This window comes from Triturus cristatus, chromosome 4_1 (assembly GCF_964204655.1).
Source record: "Triturus cristatus chromosome 4_1, aTriCri1.1, whole genome shotgun sequence".
NCBI classification, from domain to species: domain Eukaryota; kingdom Metazoa; phylum Chordata; class Amphibia; order Caudata; family Salamandridae; genus Triturus; species Triturus cristatus.
The window spans coordinates 1017793117-1017819747 of NC_140585.1; the positions used below are offsets into that span (position 1 = coordinate 1017793117).

The window sequence follows — 26631 nt, forward strand, 5'->3', positions numbered from 1 at the left end:
ACGTTTTTTAGGAAAAAGTATGGCAAATCTTACAGTCTTTTACCTTATGAGAAGGGTAACAGGAGATAACAGGAGCCAACACTGGGTGGAAGACAACATTGGGATATTGATCAAGCACTGATGAAGTCCCACAGGTACGAAATGCATTGGCTGGGCGGAATGGATTGCCTCTGTCAAATTGGCATTTTTAAAATTTGAATCAAAGCAACTTGCAAGACTCCTGAATAACTTTTATTCATCACATCATGACTACTTGATCTATTGCTGGAGAACAGTTTAACCATCTGTTGATTTTGTAACAGATAATCCTGTATAGAATTGAACGCTCCTTTTCATTTGTTATTTCTTTACCTTGTATTGGGATGGCCTCTTGGCAATGGGTCACGAAAGTAGAGCGTTGGAGGAAACAGAATTGGTATTAATTACACACCAGTGCGCTATTTGGAGCCCACATTGCCAGTGTGCTTTTTTCTAAGATAAATAAAATGTATTGCCATTTACAATGCCAATAGCTTAAACTCTTGCAAATGTGAGACCTATTGCATTGCAAATGCTTGTTTGTTTTCGTTTTTAGTACAGTGAAAAAAAGTCAGAATTCACATCAGGGCACTTTGTAGCATTGAAAACATTATACAATTTGCAGCTGTGATTCTAGAGTGTGCAGATGTAGACTAATGCATTAGAAACATTCCCCGACTAGGTCTGATGTTGAATTCAAGACCTCAGCTGAGGCTTGAGCTGGAGTTCAATGGCCTTGTCTAGTATGTGATCCCCATAGAGATTAGAGACTTTGTAGGTTTTTGCGGCAGTGGAACTAAGTTCTAAGTGATAAGCACTAATGGAGAGGGAGTCAGACAGCTAATGGGAAGATGTTGTCCGAGAGAATAAGGGGAAGGTGTCAAAAAGGAGAGGGAGGGGCTAGTCATCATTTAGAGGTGGGGTGGGCAGAAAAAGAAGGTAGAGGGGACAATAGGACATGAGCACTTTACAGATTGTCCCTATAGATATTTCAAAAGCAGATGCTCCTTCAGTACATTTTTGACAGAGTAGGGCTAATGGTCTATTCTAATTGCTTTAAGTGTGTTATTCTATATTCTGGGTGAGAATCTTGAGAAGGAGTATATTAAGGTCGAACTTTTTTCACATCTAGTCACTGCAAAGGAATGTGAATTGGAGCACTGGATTTTCGGTAGCTGCCTGGGGTTTTGAGTTTAGATCAGAGATAACTAGGTGGGCTGGGCACACACTACTTATCTTGCAACATTATTGCTAACAACCAGATCCACAGCGGTCATAACACACATCAGGGACGCTTAATAGCTTCTGATGCTCTCACATCCTCTGCTTGTATTGCATGGTGGCCGCCCATTGATGCTTCAGCATGGATCAAGAATATGCTTGAGTCCTCCATGTCCCACCATACTTCTGAAATTGCTTTCTGCGCTGAAGGGGTTAAGTTCAAAATAGATTTTTTATTGGGGAAATAAACAGGACAGCTGGTGCTTCATATGACCAGTGCTTAATTTGTAAAGGAAAGTGTGCCGGTGCCAAGCGCTCTGCTCAGAAGCAGGTGGTCCGTGAAATTAAACATCGGCATGCGGAGTAACGAGGCTGGTAGTCTATACTCCGCTATGAGACATTCCCTGCCTCTTCATCTCACTCTTGCAGGTTCCTGCTTTTTCCCTTTTTGACGTTTTTACTCTGTAAATATCTGTTGCAGAAAAATAAGTGCCGATCCCCAAAAATAAGTGCCAGTGCCCCACACTGGCAGTCACCGGCTCAAATTAAGCACTGCATATGACCTGCACTCTTTCTTGGAAATAGATAGCAATCCTGGCTCTCCCCTTCTTGCTTTCATGACCTAAAATGTGCCCCAGATGTGTAAATGTAGACTGATACCCTGATTTTTTTTCATATGCCCAAAATATGTGATAAAGCAAGAGAAACCATATTGTCCCCAAATCCCCAGGTGCTTCTCCATGTCCCATCATATGCACAGAAATACTTCTGCATTTCTCTTGGCCAGGCCTGTGCAAATGCCCCTATTACCACGCTCAAACCGAAGTGCATTATAGGCTTGTATGCGCAGCGGCAATTCTCTGGTATTTCACTGTTCACGCGCTTTGTGTCTTACCACAGCGTCCAGTCATGGCCACAGTAGGGTTGCACGTTTCCCAGGTAGAATCCCAAAGACTGGGTGACCTCCACCAGGTTGGTGAAATCGAGGCTAATGCTGTTGAAAAGCACTGATGTCATGATGATTTCATCGACGGCCCACGCGTCCTGGCCCTGGCCCGAGTGGTATGGCTGCCACCATCGGAACTGGATTCCAAACTGTTTTGCCTCCTCTGGTAGATTTACCGATATGATTCTGAAAGGAAAACATAGGCACTTTTGAAAAAGTCAATATGCAAAATAGTTCCTTTAGAAATATCAAAGGTGTGCATGGGTTTCCACAGGTTGAGGATTCACTCAGCTTTAAAAAAAAAAATCAGAGTACACCATGCGTTTTCGAACAACAGCTTGAATTTCCCTACTCTTGTTTGGAAAATACTTTTGAAAATATTTCAATTACAGGTATTGGGTTGAGTGTAAATCTCTTTGGAAGATAACAGGTGCGAACACTGCCCGTCTGAACAATTTGAGCACCTTGGGTGAAATTCCATTTAGATCAGTTGCAATTGGTTGCTAGAGGTTCTGGACAGTGGCGAGTATGTGAGCAACAGGACAAACAAGCATTAAAAGTGCAATAGGTCTCACCTTTCATTAAGTTAAAGCCATTTGCTTTGCTATACAATACCATTAGCTAAGCAAATGGCTTTAACTTAATCAAAGGCGAGATCTATTGCATTTTCAATGCTTGTTTCCTCTTGGGACTCCTTTTTGAAGGCACAGTCTGTTCTGGCTTAGAAAGGGTCTCCCTTACCTCAGACATACCAGAACCCTCAAGAACCAAAGTCGAGAACCTCTCCAACACGCCAGAACTGGTAAGAACATTAAAAGTCATGACAGATGGTCCTTTAAGTGAGGCCTTTGTGTTGGGCCATGCTGGAAGTAAATATCAGAAACCCCCTCACCAACTGCAGGTTGCTGGAACAAATAGAAATAGGCTGCGGAATGTGCCCTGTGTTTGCATTTACACCGGGAAAAATTCACCTTATTTCAGTGGGGCCGGCCGTCTCTATCATAGCTCGAGGATCAAATACAGCTAGATCCCCTCATTTCCTGCACTGCAGAGATGGAATAGGAAGAAAATAAGGCAGATGCATTTTTTTTAAAAACCTTTGTTAAGGAAAAGTGTTTTAAAGTATTGGATATCACCCATGACATTGTCCACACGAACTTCAGTTTGAAAAAATGTTTAAGCAGGGGATGCAAAATGTCTCTGCGGGGCTAACTATGTGCACACTGTCCCACATTTGTAAATTAGTTAATGAAGGACATTGGTGTCCGACTGAGGCATAGGAGGGCTGTATCTGTGCCAGAGTTTAAGTAGGCTAAAAGTACATAAATTAATCTAAAATGAAATCACTTACATAGTGGGTTTTCTGAAATACTGGCAGGGATCGGGTGCCCGTGAATATTAGGAATAATGTATGTATGTTTCAAGTAAAAGCTTTTCTTCACATCGAGCCGGTGAACTGTGGTGAAACTGGAAAATTGTTTCAGTAATGATTAAATCGCTCCAAAAGGCCAATAGGGTCAATGTCTCTGATAGGCGCTAATTTGCGCATAAATCAGGAGCACGCTCCCGTTGGTGCGGGTGCTGGGATCAGCCTCTGTGTGTCTGTCTGTCTGTACAGCTGTCCCCAATCCTCAGGTTGGGGCGCTATCCCCCCTCACCCCACCCCATCCAACCTGATGTCTTTATGCGAGGTGATGGCGCATACATTAATCTTCCATGTCAGGCCCCTTCCCTGTGGGTGGGGGGGCGTGGGGAGGGTCACGGGCTGGGATTGGCTGAGGGCTTCAGAGTGCTTTATCTCCCCGCTGCAGCCTGGGAACTAATTACCCGTGGTGGCTGGAGGTGGCGCTGTCCGGGGCCCACCGCCGGTCCTTGGGGCCCCCGGGGTGCACCACCTCATCAGCGGGGGACAATGGAAGCGGTGTGGGTGCTTAACCTTCCGCTGCTTAAACAAGTGCAGCCGGATCATTTACATGGCTGGGGCGGCGAAGGGGGGAAGTCTGAGCCTTGTAATGGGATGGGGAGGGGCCGTAGCCCTTCCCTGTGGCATTCCCTCCCTCAGACCACCCGTCTAACATCCCCCGTGGCCCACCTCTGTAGCACCCCCATCCCCCGCTCTAGTATCTCTCATCGAAAGCCACCCCTCCATCACCCCCTCCTTTCTAACCCCTGCATGTATTTCTGTTTTTATTGGATTGATAATTGATATAGAGCCAGAAGTGAAAACACACGCACACACACCTGTGTATATGTGTGTGTGTGTGTGTGTGTATATAAGTATGCATATATATATATATATATATATATATACATACACACAGATATATACATACATTTATAGCCCACAAGGCGCCCCGCACACGTACATGCCCAGGGGTCTCGGTACTTGTCAGTCGTGTGTGGTATTTACACCTCGGTGCCGACATTCAAAAGGCAGTTCCGTTATTCTTTTTTCATTCCTTGACAAACAGTGTTTCACATCAATCACAAGGACTCACAAAAGAACTGGTCAGAGTTATATAAAAGGAGCCCGTTGGCCCATGTCTATCCCATCGCGTGAAGAGACTGTATAGCACCAAGTGAGCTCTCGGTGGCGTGTTTGGCGCTCTGCACAAAGCCGCGGCAGCATGGGTGAAGGCATTTCCCGCCCCCCGTAAGAGCACATGTGAGGGTTGATTGATGGGAAGGGGCGAGGGGTGGCACTATGGGCCACAAACCAAACCCCATCTTTTGTTGCTGGAAAGAAACATCATAAACCCCAAAGTACTGATTTTACTAACTCCGCCACTGCATGTGCTCAGTACACTGAGCTGCCTCCTTCGGTTGTATTCGTACTTAACCGCAGGGCTTAAACAAGTATAAGAAATGACCTTGATTCCCACAGCGTGCCCCCGACTGGCATTTTGGTTGCTATGTGAGCTTGCTGTTAGAAGGCAACAACTGACACACCCGTAGAACCAGCCAGGACTATTGGGGTTGTCAATGCTTGTTGGCTGTTTAAGATAAGCGAGTAACAACCATGATCTTACTGTTAATAATCATTATTGAAAATATTTTAATTTTGATTTATGAGACTCTGAATGAAATATTACTAAGCTCCGTGGAAAAGACAGATGGATTCATAGTGTCTCAATCACGCCCCTTATGCATACTCTATGCTAGACATGTGTTTATCAATCCCTTATAATGCTTGATACTCTATTCGATACATTCATGCCCGTAATTGCCTAAATGTAAATCGCACAGATACCTATATTGATAGATTTGCACTGTACAACAAGCGCGCTCCATCATGGGACGGACAGAAGATGTGCACGCGGGGACTGCCTTTACTGGTGGCGAAAAAAACGTCCCCAGTGTATCACGCCGCCAGTAAAGCATCCAATCCCCGCGTGCACATTTTCTGTCTCGTTTGTCTCCCCGCCTGCACGCTGGAATCGTATCGATTCCAAAAGTCCTCTGCATGGCATGGCAGCGCATGCGCTGCTTTTGCCAGGCCGAGACCTAAAAAACACAAAATGCCGTTTTTCAGGTTAAAAAAAACAAACAACTTAGACTAATAAATGCAATTCGAAGTCACGATGCAAATGGACTCCTCTGGAATTTTCTTCATGGTCGTTTTTCATGTTTTCTAAAAACATACGTGCTGTAAAATGGCTCCCGTAAAAGCAATTTGGAAGTGGATAATGGAAAGTTCTAGTAAATCAATCTTTTCTTTTGAAGTATGATATGACAAAACATGGACATAGTTCACAAAGTGCCTGTGCTATCGGTCAAGAGATGGAGTGCATAGGTACTGGCTTTGTCATGGCGGCGGTGCCAGCAGACTTGTGCTTGGGAACACATGTAAGATTTATATCTCATTTCCATTGGACATTAGGGGCAATAACAGCAAAAGACACACATGGTCTGCTGGGGCCGAATTACATTGAATGCTATGGCGGTGGATTGTGTGCATTGTGCATTATGCTCACACAATATTGCATTTACGTTTTTTACCGAAATTCGAACTGAGTAGCTGGTTTAATATGCGATTTTTTGCACTCCAAGCTGTGCAAATGACGGTGCAAATTTGTAACAGCACCAGTCAAATCTATCCCGGAGATGTTTCTGCAAAATGGTACCGGCCAAATCCTGGAATGCCCTTCCTCTCCACCTCAGACAGACAACATCGCTCCTCATCTTCGCAAGAAACCTCAAAACCTGGCTCTTAGACAGACCCCCTCCTTGATGGAATGGATCCTGCACCCCCCCCCCCTTCTAGCGCCTTGAGTCACGCTTAACAAACTCCTGATTGATTGACCTGCAAAGATTCTCTAGATGTAATTGGTAACGTTAGTGAACGAGTACACTGCATTAGCGGGCCGTGTCCTTGCAAAGTGGCAAGGCGGGGGAGAGGGGACGACAGGGACGACAGACAACCATATATACATATATTTATTTTAAGAACTTACCTCCCCTTTGAAGCTCCCCTCTGGCTCCGTGCCATGCAGGCACAGGCTCCCACAATGTCCTGACGTTTCTTTAATGCGGATAGCAGTTTCAGGAATGGCCAGACCTCTCTGAATGTGTGCTCCCAGGTAGACGGGAGCCTGTTCCTGCTGTCACCAACCCGGCAACATAGCTCGCGTTGGAGACAGCTTCAGTGCGCATGATAGTTTGGCCAGCCTGAAATGGCCGGCCAAATTGTAATGCGGACTGACAACTGTGCATCTCCCTCTCTTTCTGTCATCCCCATAGTTCCAGCCCTTAGATACAATGCTACGGAGATAAATAAAACAATAATAAAAACAGGTTTATTATCGTTTTATTTTTCATTTTTTGTCTGCTGGCGGGGGAGGGGGGGGGCAACGCTCCTCCGCCATAGTGTAATCTGTTTAATCCGGACACAAAGTTATATAAATCAACAGTAAATCCTTCTCACATCCAGCATAGCAGCTGAAGTCATGTAACTAAGATACCAAGGGCTCTTCTACCCCTCAAACTGGACAGCTGCATGCCAAAAGTATTAGCAGTTAAAATAAATTTACAAATTTGCACCAGAAAGCACATTTATTTCTAAAAACTAAAGGTTACATTTAATCAGAAACCACTGTTTTTTTTTAAATGAAGCAGTATTCAAGGGTTATCATCAGAATTGGGCAGTAATAGCTGAGAAACACAATAAAGTGTTAAACCATCTTGCATCTTTCTAACTATTTGGACAGTAACAGTTGAAACGCCCATAAACTGATTAACTGCTTTGCATCATTTTGACTTCAACTTAGAGTATGCTGACAAAGCTCCACAGCGCCTGACTATGAAACCATGATCTGTCAAAGTAACAGCATGGCGCTTTCTCCAATTAAACATCAATAGTGCGGTCTGTATGCAGGAACGATTGTGGTGAATGAAGAAACTTGAAATTACTCCAAATACTAGCAATTTTGCTATGCTGCAGAGGAAGTTTGTCCTGGGTCTAAACAATTTAGCATTAATGTTAGAGAACAAGTTACTTGCCTACGGCAATGTCTTATCTGGTAAATACTCTATTTAGATTCCTTACCCTAGAATTATCCCCAGGCGCCAGACTGCATCCAGAAACTTTTTGAGCCACACTACTTGGTGCCAGTAGTTGGCGTTGTTCGGTTCCGTGTGGCGTCGTCCGCGCTGGAAGTGACATGTATGATACTTGAATAGGTGCCACGTAGGTGGGTGGACGTAAGTTACTTTGTTGACTTTCCATGCCAGGAGAACAGAACCATGATGAGCACTAACTACTGGTATGAAAATCTACGGCTCTTAAAAGGGTGTTCCCTACACCGTAATTATTTCACAGAACGGGGAGGATGGGAGGGTCAGTAAGGAATCTGTAGCTAGATAGAGTCTCTACCAGATAAGGTGTAACAGAAGGTAAGTGTAGGAGAGTAGGATCTGCTTTTCTTATAGTTACTATCACTTTTTGCTGATGTATCACTGTTTTCGACTTCGATTGACTAGGATCCTGCTATCCAGGACCCCAGTCTAGCTACTTTCCCCTCTAAATTGATTGCATGTACTTTAGGTACACCCCAGAATGGATTCCGGGGTACTCTTATCAGTCCCTAGTATATGGTATACTATGTACCCAGGGCATAGGTACCCCAGAGGCCTCCCAGGGGCTGCAGCATGTATTATGCCACCCCTGGGAGACCATTCAAACTGCCACCACAGGTCTGCTACTGCAACCTGTGTAAGGTGGTGCATGCACCCCTTACTTAGATATAGGTTCTAAATCACTGCTCATATAAACCTATCAGTCATCCCTATGGCAGGCCATATCAATCCTGAAGGCAGGCTGCTGGGTTTTAGGTGAGAGGGTGCACCTGCATGAGCAGAGCTCCTCTGCAGCCTTCAGAACCTATTTTCTGGGGTTGTTTGTGATGCAGCCAACCATGTATTTTTAAGTGCATTATAAACTCACGGTAAATGCTAACTTTAAAACGGCTGCATAGAAACATGTCGTGTTTGGTGTCAAACACCTTAGAATCATACCTTCCCGCCAGTAACTGGCGGGGGAGGTATGATTCCACCCTTCTAGAGGGACATATGTGACACACCGGGCTACCCGGTACCAGCTTTCTCGACCTGGGCATCACAAAATGGATGCTGCCAGCCACAGACACGAGTCTGCCCTCCTGCTGCTGAGCCAAGCTCGAGCAGGGGAGGGAGGTGTGACCACCTCCCAGACAGGAGTTAGTGTATTGGGGCTGGGTGGGTGCACTCTGAGAGTGCTTTGAAGTCTGCACTGAGGGCACATTTGGTGTCCCTGTGCATAGTCCAGTTCAAACCGGTTGCAGGAGCCATTTGCTCCTGCTCTGGCTCAAAACTGGACAAAGGATATGGGTGTAGCCACCCCTCTGCCCTGACCCTCCCATAGGTGGGTCCCTAGAGTTTGTCCCACCCCTTCCATGGGTATAAAGTAGGAACCCCTGACTACAGGACTTTAGATTTTACCTGGACTAAACTCTGCTACAGCAACCAAGTACCTCGACGATCTACACTATGCTGGATGACTTAAGAATCTCCGTTGGAGTAAAGGAGTTACTCCCCTGCAAGGCAGGCACCTTTAACGAATCTGACAGGTTTGCTTGTCCCGGGCTCCTGAGGGCTCGGAAGATTTCTGCAACACAGGAGGTAGGTTCCCGAGCATCCCTGAGGTTGATCTGACCTCTCAGCAATTCTGAGACCAGTATCCCTCGTGGGGACCGTGCAAACGGAACCCCTGTGCACCGTGTATTTTTGCAGCAGCATATGCTTTGCGGCGACCCTTGAGGCTGTGCTTTGGGCTACTTGTAGTCCTTATCCCAAGCAGTACTTCCACTGAAGATTTCTGGCCTACACTCCACGAGTGTTCCGTGGGCTGGTATTTTGTGATTCAGCTTGAGGTCCCTTCGCGATCCCTGTTCCATTGGCATGTGGGTCCCTGTGAAGGTAACTTTGACTTTCAGTGGGCTTTCCTGGTTGCTCTAGATGTGCCCTGACTCTCCATAGCTTGGAGAGTCCCAAGGACCTTGCTGGTCCTCACCGAAGCTTATTTCCTCTGCCCGCGTGGGTTACAGTTGCCAAGGCTTGTTGGTGTTCAATCCGGACACTGACCCCCCAGCACTTGACATCCTTTGTGGGACAGCTCACCTCTGGACTTTGGTCATCGTCGACATCTCCCAGTCCCCGTGGCTGCAGAGTCAAGTATCGCATCTTCTCACCTGAAGCACCCGACATCGGTGGGCATTCGTCTATCGTGCCCCTGGTCACTGTGAAGTGACCCACACTCTATCCCCTCTGTTTTCAGGTTCTTCTCACCGTGGATCCAGGCTTGGATTCCACCGGACACCTTTCATCTTCCCGGCAGCAGCACTTTTCCGCATCACGCCATTTAAACCGACGAAGGTTCCCGACATCACTTGACCCCTATGCACCCGGCTCCTCTGGGATAGGTAACATGGGTATCTCGGTACTCTCAAGGGTGCTGGCCTTAGAACCTTCCATGTTTGAAAGGGTTTGCTTAAAGTCCTCTCCGAAGTGTCCTAAATCTTTAAAATTCCAACTGCAACTTTCCAATAGGATTGTACGGAGCTCGCGCCTGTGTTCACACACTGCACCCGTCCTGCGTGGGTCCCCTGTGTCACTACTTTGGGTGGTTCCTTGGTGTCCCAGTGATTCTACGTGCTCTAGGCACTGTGTCTAGTCAAGTCGTGGTTGTTATACCACTTTCTTAGTATATGGTTTGGTCTCCCCCTGGAGTCCACTGTGTATTGTGCTATTTACTGTTGTTCTAGTGATTTAATTTTGTGTGCTTTGTTCTCTAATCTCATAAAGAGGTTAGTAGAGAGTGTTTAGTAATAAATAAATATATTTGATATATCTCGTGTGTGGTTCTCCTTTCATTTGGTCTTTCAGGAGGTTCTAATCTGGTAAAACAAGATGCTCTACATTCCTTCGAGACTTAGCCTGAAGGCTGCTCTCCATAGCTACCACTAGGACAGCTTTCAATAAAGGTTGTCTTTAACCTGATCATCAATAACGGTTATTTGGACTGGTACAAGGTGCCCACTTTACTTAGTGGTCGGCATATACCAGGCCAACTTCTCAAAGTAAGTAACTTGTTTATCTGATAGAGAATTCTAGCAGCAGATTCCTTACCTTAGAATAGATACCCAAGCAATACTTCTCTAGAGGTAAGACTGCAAAACTAATTTATATTAGTAAGTCCTGGAGGACCGAACAAGCAAAGTGCCTGTCATGACTGACCTAACTGTCCAGGCAGTAGTGCTTGGTGAAAGTGTGCAGTGAGGCCACTTTGCTGCCTTGCAGATGTCTCGGACCTGGACATTGTGCGCTAACACAATGGTCACAGCCTTGGCCCTGGTAGAGTAAGCCTGCAAGCCCTCAGGGGGCTGCTTCTTAGCCAATGTTTAGCAGATCTAATGCATAGGCAAATCCATTGTGAAATGGTTCTCTTCTGTACTGCCTTCTCTTTCTTTGCTCCAACATAGCCCACAGAGTCAATTGTCCATCCAGATTCTCTTGTGCGGTCAAAGTAGAACGACAACACTCTTTTTGATCGAGACAGTGGGGTCTCTCCTCCTCTTTGGAAGGATGAAGTGGACCAAAGGTGGCGGACTGGGTGATGCTTTGACCCACATGGAATGGAGTCACATGCTCTGGCAGGAAGGAGGCACGTGTCCGGAGAATCAGCTCATCAGTATAGAAAGAGCTGTAAGTAAGCTACACCGAGAGTGCCTCTAATTCGCTGACCATCCTAGCTGATGTTATGGCTTAAGATGGCAACTTTGGAGAGCCTCAAATGGTGTATACATGAGAAAAGTGAAAACAAAATTGAGGTTCCACTGAAGCATTATGAATGCCGTAGGGAAAAACATATGTTGCAGGCCTTTACGGAACCTAGCCACTATGGGAGACTTAAAGAGAGTATTGATCTGGCAACCTCAAAAACTCCAAGATGGCAGAAAGGTAATCCCTAATTGACCCCAGAGCAGAGCCCTGCTGGGCCAAGGAGAATGCAAACAATAGAACTAGAGAGAGGGATCTAGAAAGGTGGTCAATGCTGTGGGAAGCACACCATGACACAAACTAGTCCCAAAGGTAGGTGAATGGGTAGCCGCTCAATCTCCACGTATGAAGGTGGGGAGTGCACAGGTTTAGGTGCAGAACCCTTCCCTGTTGTTGCGACAGAAGATCCTTCGGAAGAGGCAGCCTGACTGGAGGAACGAAGGTCATGCTCAACAACTCGGTATACCAGACTCTGCGCCCAATCCAGAGCCACAAGGATGACTTTGGCCCGGTCGTTCCTGATCTTCTTAAGAACTCTGGGCAGGAGTGATATTGGCGATAAGACATACAGGAGGCCAGAGATCCACTCGAGACAAAAAGCATCTCTGAGCGAGAGTCGCCTTGGAAACGCCAGCATGCAAAATTGATGACATTATGTGTTCTCAGAGGTAGCAGACAGATGTAACTAATGTTCTCCCCACTGCTGAAAGAGACCTTACATCACTCTGGATGGAGACACCACTCGGGATTCGCTAGGCATCTGCGGCTGAGTTTGTCTGCTCTGGCGTTCAGAGAGGGCCAGGTATTGAACCACAAGAGAAATGCCCTGGCATTCCAGCTATGTACAGAGACGCTTGGACTCTTGCCAAATAATCCACAATCCCACCCCGCCCTATCTGTTATAATACCACATGGCAGTGGTGTTGTCCGTGAACACCTGCACAAGTTTTCCCTTGATCGAAGGAAGAACGGGTTTTGGTGCCAAGTGAATCGCCTAGAGCTCCAATAGGTTGATGTGGAGCTCGGATTCGGCTGGAGACCAAAGGCCACTGATCACCACCTCTCCCAGGGGGCTGCTGCAGCCCAGCAGTGATGCATCTGTCACTACAGTCAGCTTCTGTTGGGGAAGGGAGAGAAGTTTGCCATTGACCCAATCATGGATAGTTAGCCACCACTGCAAAACTTTTGCCATTCTCTCTGAGATCTGAACCATGACGGAAAGATTTCCCTGATGCTGAAGTTATTCTTGACTGCCACTGGGGGCAACTGAGGGTCCAAAATCTCAGCTGCCCTACGGACCACCAATGCAAAGGAAACTCTCTCCTCTGTAGCCATGGTAGAAGGAGAGACCAGGCCAGTGTCGGGTGAGGTTTCTAACCCACTGGTCTCTGCCAGTTCCTCATACCAGTTGACCTATTCCTGTTCTTCTTCCGGGAACTGGTAATCATAAAGGTCCACAGACCCTCCCATTTGTCTACCTCTCAAACTCTATTAAGAAAATAAGGCACTGGCTCTGCTCTAGGAAGCATATACCTGGTCGGCTCTGCAGTGAGTGTCGGTTGACACTGCTCCGGCTCCTAGTTAGAGTCAGGAATAATCAACGGGCAGTATTGGCTAGGCGGGTCGGCACTGGAGCGGGCATCGATGAAGGTCTTGGTCTCGCCAACGGCTCTGCTCTGGATCCAGAAAGAGATCTATGGTGCCCAACTGGCACAGAGGGAGAACCTGCCGGCATGTATTCAGTAGGAGCCCCTTCCACGCCCATGGGGCCGGAAGGTGCTCAAGAGGGGCCACCGAAATTTGAGGCGCATGGCCTCATAAAACTCATCTAGAAGGGTGGGGTTCACTTCAGGAAAACCGGGAAAGCACGGAATGGACCCGGGTTCAGGTTCCACCAACTCGCAGAGCCTGGGCTGCCAGCACTCCCACGTCTCGTCAGAAGACTTTGATGGACATGGCAAAGTCGAAGATCTTTTCGAATTCTTGGCCTTCTTGTGTTTGTGGGACTTACCCGACTTCCACAACGATTCTGAGTGCTATGATGACCGTTGTGACGGTCACAGGACCTTCCGCGCAAATGGGATCTCAAGCGTTGCGGAGTCAACCGATGTTGGGGGGCAAGGAGCTTGAGGGAGCACTCGCTCAGCACCTTGGGGTGCATGGTGTGGCAGTCCTCACAGGCCTTGGAGTCGTGGTCCCACTCTTAGCACCACAAACACACAAAGTGGGTGTCTGTCACCATGTCTGTCACCAACATCCATCTGATTGTGACAGGCCACACATGGTTTGAAACCAGCTGGTTTCTTAGGTGACATATTTACACATCAGGAGAGACCTCAAAAAAGTTTGCCAAAGACACAAAAAGCCAGTCAAAAAGTGCCTGAGGGGTTGCATATACCGAATCAGCGCTATCTAACACAGAAAGGTAAGAACTGATGTCAGCACGCTTAGGTGGCACCTATATAGATACAGCACATGTCACTTCGGGCGCAGACGATGCCATGTGGACCCGAACAATGGCACCTACCGGCGAGCAAGAGTACTGCTCAAATATTTTCCTGATCCAGTCTGATGCCTAGGGATGAGTCTAAGGTAAGGAATCTGCATCTAGAAGTCTATCAGATCAGAATTTTCTTGGATACCAAAAAAATCCTACCAACTCATAAAGGTGTTATTTATCGCACATGATAAATGATGTACCCATGGCATTGTTATTTATCTGGTGCAAGATTTAGCACCTAAACTCGTAATCAGGACCTAAGAGGTTCGTGCTTAGTATTAGAACATTACTAATGTTTGCACTGCTACAAATGCTTTACAATGGGATGCTATTAAAATTCTATAAGCTTCAGTCTAAATACAAAAGTACATTTTATGGATTCAATTGATTTCTCTCGATGCATGCCTGCTCTTCCCTTGCATCCAGTGTAATCAGTGCCTACCTATCAGTTCTAGCTATGATCTCCCAGGCACTATTTCTATATGGGTCTGTCTCTTACGAGAGGGCCCCTATAATGTCCTGAAATTGCTTACCTTTTAGGTTCAGTGGGGAGCCCCAAGCCTTCTCTGCCAGCTTCATTTTCCTGCACCTCTCCCCACTGCTGTTCCTTCTTCCCAACCCACACTTTTGTGCAGGACACAATGCCTCCCCTCATGGTCTCTCCCTATCCACCATAGAGTTGGTCGAGAGGCCAGATCCTCATTCCTCTTTGGAATGATCGAGATAAAGCGGGCCTGGGGGTTAGTCATCTCACAGGCAAGGGTCTGGCAGTCCACTCAATTCTCATGGCAGAATGCTTGATAGCATGGCATGAAAGTCACTTCCAAGGACATGTTCATGGAAACAGAAAAGAGAACTGTCCACATAACTTCATAATACCCCATCCAACTCCCTTAAATGAGCTGTCTGTGTCCACTGGTCCATGGTGCTCAGCTGCCTAAGCATTGGCCTTCATCACTGGCAATCTTCATGGGGATCGTAGGGGACAGAGAGGTCAGAAGATTGTATTATGCCTCCTATGATGGGTACTTTAAGATCATAAGATGTGTTTCTGTCACATTCCAAACTCACAATAAAGGCAACACCCTACACCACATCTGCTTGTTACGTCTGACCTCACCTGCCTGGACTGGACCGGTGTTGTCACCGTCTGCAGTGAGCTCCTGCACACCAAACATATCTCATGGTGGGCAGCCACAGCTTTCTAAGCAATAAGGCAATTTTTTCAAATCTTGCTAAATCAAAGATTTGCAACAAAACCCTAACACTTTCAACATCATATTTTGTCCCTCTACAAATGTCAACCCTCAATTCGATACTCTCAAATGCACACTCCAAGCAAACATGGGCAATCATGCACCCATGAAGGTCTGCTCATCAAAACGCAGGCTGTCATTCTCATAGGGTTGCCATAAGCTCATAAACAGCAAGATTAAAAGACTCTCACTGTCACATCACATGGCATCATCATAATACCACCAGCCACAGTGAGTTCACTCTCCATTAAGCACTCATGCAACTGCTGAATATCATCACCTCCCTTACCCAAGGCATCTTTCCTCAAGACTGAAGCAAGCCAGAAGATGTTACCACCTTCTGTCTGATAATCCACTGACTCTTCCTGAACAAGCTAACTGAGAAGCGGTCGCTTCCCAAGGAAAATAGGAAATCAAGACTAAAGGTCTTGCTCAAGGATACATGTATGGATTCAGATGAGAACACAGATCAGCTAAAGCAGCCATGCAGGTAGTTGATGCTACTCTACATTTCCATAAAAATTGTGATTCCTCAATATCTGCAGCACTTTTGAGCTGAGTTCAACATGCATGACTCCTGAGTAGTCTTTAATACACTGCTCTTGGGAGGTTCATGTCCTACCTGACAAATATGCCTGTGGTTAGTGGCAACCCATTCCTGCAGCGCTTGAGATTGTGGTAGGTACTGGCAAGAACATGTAAGAACCCAGTAAGAGTGCTCTTTTCTTCATCTGTAGTTGGTTTAAGAAAACTCTTACAGAGTATTTTTTGAGTGGTAGGTGAAAGTGTGACATTTGCTAACAACTGGCAGAGTTCCCATTTGACCACTTTGCGGTACCCTAATTAATTAAGAGCATGGCGAACTGTTTGATTTCTAATGGCGGACCCTCAGCTGGCTTCTCTGTTGGAAGCTCCTCACAAGTAGCCCTTTCTTCAAAGGCTGCAAATGTTTCAATGTTCTTGTAACCTCATTTATTGACTAAAGCAAACCCAACTGCATCCAGCTTCAGTGCACAGCGTGGGACTCGATGAGGAGGTTGTCCAGCTCTGATCTTTTTCATATGTGCCAAAGACAAAGGTGTTCATTTAGAAGCCAATCAGATTGCCTCCATGGTGGGGGATGCTTTGAGAGGAAAAGACAACACCATGTCTGACATGGAGACCCTGCCAGCATTCATGTTTTTTTCCAAAGACCTAAATAAACCAAATAATATCCAACATGCATTGGATGGTTTTCCTTGGTGCGTGGGGAACAGTTGTGTACTTTTTCTGTGCAGAACTGCCCAGGATTATGGGATGGACCTGAGCAGTAAAAAACACTGGCAGGCATGGCCATAGAGGGGGATTCTGGCCTTGCATGTGTTGTACTCACCAAGCAGGTTTTTTCCAATGGAGGAACAGGGGCAGTGGCTTTGAAATTGGGAAAACCACCATCACATGTACTCAAAAGGAGATGTAAGATGCGAGAAATGGGTGGACAGGGTGAGAAGGAAGATGCAAGAAATGGGTGGACAGGATAGGCACTGATCTTTGGCGGTTGTCATGTTGCCACTTGTTTTAAAATGACGACCTAAATCACTCACTACCAGAGGTTTTTGTTAGTGTATGGGGTTGCTGATAAGTGTGCAGAGTGCTTTAGCAACATCGACCATAAGGTTTGTTAGAACCAACATTTGCTAAAAATGAAAGTTATTCCTCACGATTTAGTTATTATTACCATTTTCAACCTTGCCTGGATCCCACTCTGCACCTCAGCTATTATAGGAGCAGTAGTTTTGTTTAAAATGTTGTTGTTTTTAGCTTTATACTGTGATATGTTGTATTTATGTCTATATGTTTATCGCTTTATTTCATAACTGCTTGAATTTCAATGTTATTTCACTTGGGCTCCTATCTGCCCCCACAGATTTTTCAAATGAAGCCTTAGGCGAGGCTCAGTACCAAAGTGTCGGTGGCGTGTGAGACGCCATTCTTCACTCTTTATCAAGCTTTCAAGGAATATTTTTGGCTTGAGTCTCAGCGTCCTTTCCATATTAATTGGTTTCTTGGAAACCCTTAATTTCTAACACTGACTAAATCGATATTTTTTTTTTATAATGGGGAGACAGAGGAGAATCGCAGATTTCTGAAAAGCATCTTCAACTTCTGAGGCACACGGCTGGAATGTGGCACACGGCTGGAATGTGGCACACGGCTGAAATGTGGCACACGGCTGGAATGTGGCACACGGCTGGAATGTGGCACACGGCTGGAATGTGGCACACTGCTGAAATGTGGCACACGGCTGAAATGTGGCACACGGCTGAAATGTGGCACACTGCTAGTGATCTGGAAAGTTGCAGATTTTTAGCCACTTGCTTTTAATGATCATATTTCTGTAAGTGGCAATAAAGGCGCACTATCAACATGTCTCATTTATAACTCTCAAAAAAGATATGTTTTTACGCTTTTAATTTTCGGCTGATCTTCGTATTCCTTCATGGTGGCTACACTAGAGCGTATAATGCGCGCTCCCTCTTTGATTTAAAAATATTTGGGATGAGTTTGGAGAGAAAGGAAGGCCTGGACCTGTGGTAGAGAGGAAGGCCCCCCTCCCTTCTTTGCTGTGGGGTGAAACACTCGCTCTGCCATAGGGGCTCTTTTTAAAGATCTCACATGCTGGGAGACCTTTGCCCCCCGCAATCACTCTCGATGGGCGCGCGCCTCCTATTTTAAAGCCACAGCCCTCGCTCAGATGAAAAATGCATCTGTCAAACGGTGGGCAAGATTAAATGTGTTTTCCCAGCAGAACATGAAACGCGCAATTATTTTTCATGTGACTGAAGATTAATTAAATAGCTGACGACAATGTGATTACAGAATGCCGCCACCGTCTAGCTCAATTACACACCCGCACAAAAAATGTTTCTGTTTTACGGGGACCAGTACCCAAGGTGACGCCGTCTGCGCGCTGTTTAATCATCGTGATAGAGCGCATTAGCTCGGCTTGCGCGCAGCTTCATCGCAGCCCCCCCCCCCTCCTCCGCCTCCTTCCTGGAGTCGCGCCGGCCCGGGGAGAGTGATTCTAGGGCGCACAGGGAAGGTGGCTATCCTATCAGTGTTTGCATCATTTTCTACGATTCTTGGCAAGAGCCCCCCCCCCCCAAATGATGTGTTGTGTTTGGATGCTGGGTAGGCGTGGCATCATATATATTTGAAAACACCCACTTTTACGTGAACACAAAACGTTCGGATGCTATGTATATTTAAATACGAAAATGTTTTTTATTTAATGTTATACAGTTTTCCAGACAGTAACTCTGTAAATCTGTTGAACTGATTAAAGCATCTGGAAACAAAAAACGGTTCTCTAACTCACCTCAAATGATTTGGCAAGGTTCAATAGTAAGTCAAACAAGCATTTGCAATGCAATAGGTCTCGCATTTATAAGAGTTTGAGCTATTGCCATTGTAAAATTACAATGCCTTTTATTTATGTTTTGGTTTTAAAACAAATAAAAGGCATTGTCATTTACAATGTCAGTAGCATAAACTCGCATAAAAGCAGTGTGCGGCGTGCAGCAGTGTGCGGCGTGCAGCAGTGTGCGGCGTGCAGCAGTGTGTGGCGTGCAGCAGTGTGTGGGGTGCAGCAGTGTGAGGCGTGCAGCAGTGTTTCGTGTAGCAGTGTGAGGCGTGCAGCAGTGTGTAATGCAGCAGTGTGTGGTGTGCAGCAGTGTGTGGCGTGCAGCAGTGTGTGGCGTGCAGCAGTGTGTGGCATGCAGCAGTGTGTGGTGTGCAACAGTGTGTGGCGTGCAACAGTGTGTGGCGTGCAGCAGTGTGTGGCATGTAGCAGTGTGCGGCGTGCAGCATTCCTAAGGTCTTGTGCCCCTTACTAAATCTCTCTGAATGCGTGAGGCGGCGCACGCGCAGGAAGTATCTGGTGGCAAATGGAATGCCCCTACATAAGTCTCGCTGTGCGATCGCTTACGCGATAGCCAGGCGAGAACTAAAAACTGTTAAGTAACCCTACTGCTAAGACCTACGAGTGGGACAGACAGCTCTTAAAGAAACAAGAAAGACATTCCATGAAGAACTGAATACAAATGAAAAACAACTCATCACAATAAATCTTTATGACACTAATGTAAAATGATCTGAGAGTTATACGTGACCAATCATGTTGCCACCTGTGCAAAACAACTCACCTGTGACAAAATACTAAATACTCAACCAACCAACAATGAGGCTGGTAACCCTGCACAATCTGAGTTACTGTTCATAATCTGATAATCGGTAACAAGTTATAGCCCAGAATACATTTTAAGTAAATACTGGCGCTCTCAACGACTGCGAGGCGCATGCATAAGTACATGGTTCAGTAGTGATTTATTTCACAATAAATCAGAACTACAAGTCCCAGAATGCAATAAAAACCTGGATCGGATTACCTACTCGAACACGGTGCTGGAAAAACGTGAAGGCTGTGCAAAGGACTTTCATTGAGGGTCGCAAATACATGCAAACTGGATTATTTAATATTTCATCCTATAAAACTGCAGAAGTACTCTGTTGTCCAGAAATCTATGGGAAAAGTTGTCTAAGAACACGCGTTTCCACTTGGCAGCCAATATCAATTTAAGTGCCAAATACTGTTAATAGCATCTTCCTTGAAAATGACTTGTAGTATTAGTAGATCACAATGGCAACGCATCTGGTGAATTTCTTCATCCCTACTTTAAAAAAAACCTATATTTCTCAGAATGCATTAAAGAGCTAATGTAACAAACTAAAGCGTGGACAATCGCCACAAACTGTGGGCTCTGTAGTGGCGCACTATTCACCGCAAAGTGCTTTAACGCCTCGGCGGGGGTAGTAAGAGCTGTATAAATACGATTATAATTACATTTTTAGCTCAGAGACGTGAAGAATTTTTGGTACTATAGGGACAAGGGACAAGAGAACGGAAGCGGTTTGACAAGCAAAAGCGTAGCCAGGAATGGAGAAATATTTTAGCACTTTCCGAGAAAGACTTGCTGCTGACTCAAATTCTGAATGAGAGAGAGAGTTTGTCTTTAAATTCTTGCATTTTTAAAATGCTACGTGTCGAGACGTCACGTGACCTGCCGGCGTTTACAATACAAAGTGGGCAATGATACATTGACTGCAAGGTACTTTGGGAAAAAGCGCTTCACATACAAAAAATGATGACGGCTATGAGTTCTCGTGGCCTTAACTGCCTCTTAATATTATTAAGTTTGGAGGAGCGGGCTTCCCCTGAAACTGCTCACTCTGAATGCGCGCTTACCTCCCGGAGCTTCAGCAGCAACTAAGGAAGGGGAAGGCGGGCCCCTCAAGAAGAGGCGGGGAGAGCTGGCTAGCGGAAGTGGAAACGACACATTCACGTCTGTCTCATTCGCTGTTCCTTCTGGCTGAGGGAATGCAAATCTTTCCTTGGTGGTGGAGGATTAACTCGCAAATGTGTAGGAGGTCAAGGAAAATGTAAACTACTTTTCAAAATGTCACTTCACAAAACAAGCGCGCACTGAAGTTTACGAGGAGGGAGTGGGGGCGGGCACAGTGCAAATGGTGTGCACTTTGATGTCCTCCGTGGCCGCGCGGCTCACTGAGGACATCAAAGGAAGTGATCAGGCAGTGCTTTTCAGGCTGCCAAATGGTGCGCATGCCCGGAGCACATGCACTGTAGTTGGCGGCCTGAAAAGCACTGTTTGCACTTCCAAAACTCGCTTACTATAAGTCTCGCCAGAGCAGCGCTAAAGCGCTGTCTCAGGCGAGACCTAAAAACAGCCTTTTGCTTTTTCTGACTGTTGGGCCGGGCCCTTTCTGCAGGGTCACCCCCAAACGTTTTGCCCCCTCCAGTCTTGCAAGGTGGGTTCTGCAGCTATTTTCTAAAAAAACAACGTAGTGATCCCTTTGTGCCGATTGGAGCCGACTCAGTGCCCACCAACGCAGTGCTGATTTGACAATGACGCGGGTCCTGACTGCAAGGTTCTATGACGATGCAGCACTGATCGGTAGACACCTCTGTGAGGCTCGACTTCAACCCAGCGCTGATCCTTTAACACCGACTGCAAGTCTGGACTCCGACGCATCGACCCGACTGCATGAATTGGAACCGATGCATCAAGTTTTCAAAATCGCCACCTGTGCCATACAAAGGTACTTTTTCCAGCTGGCCCTGCATAGGCACTATAGAAGGCCTGCCCTCTATCTCGGATTTTCCCAGGTTCCTCGTGACCTCAATTTAATCTTTAAAAATTGACATCTTGACTTCTGCTTATTGGATGTTCATTGTTTCGGTCTTGTTTACTCAGCTAAATATTCTCTATTTTTCTAAACTGTGTGGTGGCTTTTTGTGGTGTTTTCATTGTGTTACTGTAATTAAAGTGTGCACAAATACTTTACACATTGCCTCTTAAGTTAAACCTGACTGCTCTGTCCCAAGTTACCAGAGGGTGAGCGCAGGCTAATTTAGGTTGTGTATCTGACTTACCCTGACTAGGAATGTGGCTCCTGCTAGGGCAAGGTGTATACTTTGCTAACCAGAATCCTCAATTTCTAACAATGACGAATCAGACACAATTTCCCTGCAGTCATCCTTGGTCAAAATATAAAACTTTGGCAAGTGAAGGAAATTGTAAAACTATTTTTTATTTAAAATAAGGCTCTATTCGAGCAATAATTTGACATAGACAATAAGAAGTATGTACCTCAACAGTAGAGTTCATTAGACAGTAAGCATCTGGATGTTGCTACCACTTAGTATTTTTTATGTCTTAGTATATATATAAAATGTGGACATAATGAACGGCAAAAATGTATGCTGGACTCAAATTGAAAATAAACTGAAGTGTCTTAAAAAGCAAAAAAAAAAAATATACATAAAAAGACTCACCTCTCATTACCGAGTTAAATTGTGATGTTTTCAATTTTTACTACTGGGCACCCTCATTACAAGTTGGGCAGAATGTGAATGGGTTTTTATCATAAGTGCTATTCCATCTCAGTGAGGTCTTTCCCATTTGTAGTAAATACCTCCCCTTCCGAATTTTCAACGAGGAAATGAGACATAGCATGCTGCATCATGTTTTGACACACCGCATTACCCCCGCCATCCTGCGAGGCCTTGGCCTGTCACACCTAGAGCTGTCTACCAGCACTGTGGACAACTCTTAACAGTGGCAGGTGCCACTATCACAGTGGTTCTGCTAATGTCAAAGTTTGACAGACTGCTTCGTCAAATAGGACGGCCATCTGCCTAACTTTTACAGTTTTAATTTTTCAAAAGCGAACTCCCAAAGCCGGAGCTTGAGTTTGAAAAATGGAAAACTAATGACTCTCCACACCATGGGAGCTTTCTCCCACAGCATAGTGGTTATTATTTTTTTTAACAGTTCCATACCATCTGATTTTACCTGGAGGTGACGGACAGCAAAAAAAAGCCATTTGGTCAACCACTGCAAACTTGGTGAGTGGTCGGATGGCTAGTCTCTGACAGACTGTAGTCCATCAGGCCATCGAAGAAGTATGCCGGCAGCAGAGCTGGAATAGGTTTCATCATTGACATAATTAAGGTCTGCCCTCCTCTAAATAGGGTGATGTTGGTGGAGATGATATTGCATTGCCACTGAGACGGAGTACGCTCTCCACCAAACTGTCCATCAGCCCCTAAGTGTTTTGCTCATAATCCAGCTTATGGTGCTATCAAATGTCTTGGGGCCTAATACCAAGGCTGCATAGTCCTGATATACCTCATGCCTCTTTCACCCATCACCAGGCACTCCCTGCACATTTATTTCACTCTTTCAGATTTTTTTTCATCCTAGCTTTCTTTCTCTGTCACTGTTTTTCCATCTCTTTGTCTCCCCCCCCCCCCCACTCCCTTTTATATTTTTCTCTCTCTTGCTCTGGGTCAAACTTTGATGAGGTCTCAGCCCCCCAAAATAAGTGTCTGTGCCCCACAAGCAACCAGTGGGTCAAATCAATCACTGATTATCACACAAACAAGCAATTCTGATCATTGTACAAACCCTTGTTTGCAAAGGGATCTCAATTTAGGGCCTGATGTACCCATGTGTTTTTTCCCACTCTGTGTCTAAAATGTGTTCGTACACAAGGGTCTTAGTCATTAACTTGTAATGACGGCCTGGATGCGGAGTGACCAAAATGTCAGGGACAGTGGAAGTGACATCCTGCACCCTCTAAACCCTCTAAACCCAAAAGACAGCAAAGGGATGATCAACCTAATTTTCTTGTGCTACGTTTTTAGATTGTCAACGTCCATCTCTTTGCTACTGGATACTGAGGGCATGAGCAAAATACAGATGGTATATTATTACTTTTTTTTGGCCCCTCCCTTCACTGCTGAGAAAAGAGACATCAAAGGCAGAGCTAGGGGTGCCAAAAGAAGATGGGGATACCCTTGGCTACCTTTAAATTACATTAATTTAGCAATTGTGATGCTGTCAGAAGAGCATATCCCATATTTATTCACTATTTCAAGGTAAACTGATTAACGTGATGCATTTAATAAGATGAATATAACTAGTTGCAAGCAGCAAAGATGTTAAAAAGATGTGACGGTCTTCACGAAAGTGTGAATTGTTTGCCCGGAGATGTGGGTGAAGTGTGGCGTTAGGTTTAAGACGGACCTCAAGCCACTCTACCTTGAATGCTCAATGAGAGCCTATTTGTCGTCAAGTTATGTGTCCCAATATGTGGATTATAGATCGTTTCTGGTTTTATAGCCCCTCATGGTCAGCACCATTTGCAGTCATTGTTCCTTTAAAGTCACCTGGGTTGCAGGCATACCTGGAAGCCTTATGGACTGTATGTAGTATTCCAGTCTAACAGGCTATTTGTATGGACTACATGGGACTCTCATCTTCTACACTGAATGGTGAAACTGCTCCTGTGGTCTAAAGCCGTGAAAAATGGGCGACTGGACACATTTTCATAATTTTTTAATAAATGTGCTTTTTTCAAATCTGCCATCTGGTGTTCTAGGTGTAGTTAACACAAACTCATGCAGGAGCAGTGTAGAGATGTGGATCTCATATGAAAGTGGTCTCAGCATTTGTTGAAGCCTCAGTCAAGGAGGTCCTCAGGAACTAGATATACTTACTCGATATTATTTGTGCCAGCACCAAGCGCAGCCCAATTCCTAACAGAAACTGCCAACAGGGGACTGTTGCCAATTTAGCTAGACCCATAACACACCCAACCCTTTTATTAACCTCATTGATATGAAACAGCGGGCATACTGATCTGCATTCCATTTTTTTAAATTAATTTCCTCTCTTGTGTCTTCATCTCGTCGTTTTAAAGTGCTTCCATTCGTTGACACATTCTACAATATTGATTATGGTCTAAAAAATGTTCTTTCTTTTCACAAACAATTAATTTTATGTTTGTGGTGTAATCCTTTCGGGTGAAAAATCAAATCACCTCATTTCTTTTAACTGCCACATTTCTTAGGGGGTTACACTGGCTCTGGTAGCTTTCAGCTTTTATGGAGCAGCTTTCAGCTAAGCATGTTCCTGCTTGATAATTATTTGTGCTAAAGTGAGGCACAGGTAAGGTCTGGTCAGGTGCAACTGGGTCATGCAAACTTGAGGCTCGCACCTCTGGGTGCCAGCATGAGCCCGTCTGGCTATTTCCTTGGTGGTGTGAACACTTGGTTTGTGTTGTGTTCATGACAACCTAATCGGCAGACCCTCCATACTCTCAAATCTCTGTGTGCTGCTTTTGTTTTTCCTTTTGGTTCATCTGTGTAAGTATGACTGCGACTGCTGGGTAGCATTAACACTGGCAGCCCATGTGCGTTCTGGTCCCCCGAGACCTCAACATTACATACATTCTTATACATCTCTATAAATGCGGATATATGTTTTCTAATCCGTTGCTGCGGATCTACATTTATCTGAAGTCCAAATGAGATTGCCTAGTTAGTCTTCAAGAAATGCCCCTTCCTGTGCTGGCAAAGGACCATTCACTTTGCAGTGAGTCCCATACAAGCCACTCAACTCCCACTGCCTCTTAAATTTCCGTCCCTGCAAACCTTCTTTCCATCTGTTCTTGTCAGAGTTTGCAAAAGAATGAGTGTCTGTGGCCAAAGGTCTGCGCAGAAGCCCGCAGCCGGTGCTATGAAATGTTGGCACACTGAATACCAAGCCTTCATAGTCTTAAATCCCCCTCATACCTCTTTAATTCACTACCATACATTATCTGCCCATTCATCTCAGTTTTGCAGGTTCCTGCTTTCTCCCTTTGTGACAGTTTTTTCATCTTCTTATTCCTCCATCTTTCCACTCTCTCTTGCTCTCGGTAAATGTCTGATGTGGAAAAATAAGTGCAGGTGGCAAAAAATTAGTGCTGGTGTGGCCCACCAGCAACCACCGGTTCAAATTAAGCACTGGTTCTTGTCACTGAAGTTATCTTTTCCCATCTCTCTTATCAACAATTTGATAACTTGCTGCAGAACCTTTGGTAGAAATTTACTTTGTCCGAGGTTGCTGGAGCAAGCGCTGTACTGTACCTTGCAGAAAGCATCAGAAGGTCCAAAAATACAGAAATACATTTTCAAACCCCACGCAGATCAAGTCACATCAAATTGCTGTTAATAAGCTTTTTACCTTATTTAGACTGTTACTCTGTGAACTTTTTATTGCCCATCTTTTATACTTCACCTCATACACTTGCTTCACCTATACACTTACCTTACAGTGACTTTTGTATGATATGACTGGGTGACCGAATTCTTAACTAAAACAAGCAAAGATTTACAGAATCAATAATATCAAATCCTCCAAAATAATATAACCATGTGAGTAAGTTTACATTATTTGTGGTTATATGAGTGCAAGACTGCTACAAGGAGGCCAATAATTAATATTAGAATATCCTCAACCAGATATGCAAGGCTACTGTGGCTCACCATTGCTTAAGAGATTTGTGGACCCAACCCGCCGTGAGATCTTACAACTTGGAGTTAACTTTCGAAAGTTTTAATCATGTCGGTTTCATTTGAAACTTATTATGAGGTGTTCTTAACTACTGTCTAGTTTCCAGCTTCCCCTTCCTTCCTTTTATTTCTCTGGTCACTTTCATATTCCTCTCATACCTTTTTGGATGTATCCAAGGAAAGGTTTAGCTGTCTCACTGAGGGTATGCATTCTAGACAGAGAGGGGCAAGATCAGCCTCCCCAGCCCTCGGTTGAAGTTAGTATTCACACAGCGAGCAGTCCGTATTCACACAGCGCTGGCTGAATGCAACTACCATCCATGACACATGGAGTTTCGCCTATGCCCCAGCATAGGGCCATTTCATTCATGTAGCGGAGAGATCAATCCGCACTGTGAGGGGTGCACTCATTTTTCTG

At 45.3% G+C, this 26631-nt stretch overlaps 1 protein-coding gene across 1 annotated transcript in view; it reads right to left on the reverse strand.

Moving 5' to 3' along the window:
• The window catches only part of RELN (reelin), a 1440257-nt gene that overhangs the window by 525635 nt on the left and 887991 nt on the right, over positions 1-26631 (reverse strand). The window contains exon 20 of the mRNA XM_085653954.1: positions 2135-2371. Coding sequence (XP_085510080.1) covers positions 2135-2371 — 237 coding nt within the window. The remainder of the gene's footprint in view (positions 1-2134; positions 2372-26631) is intronic.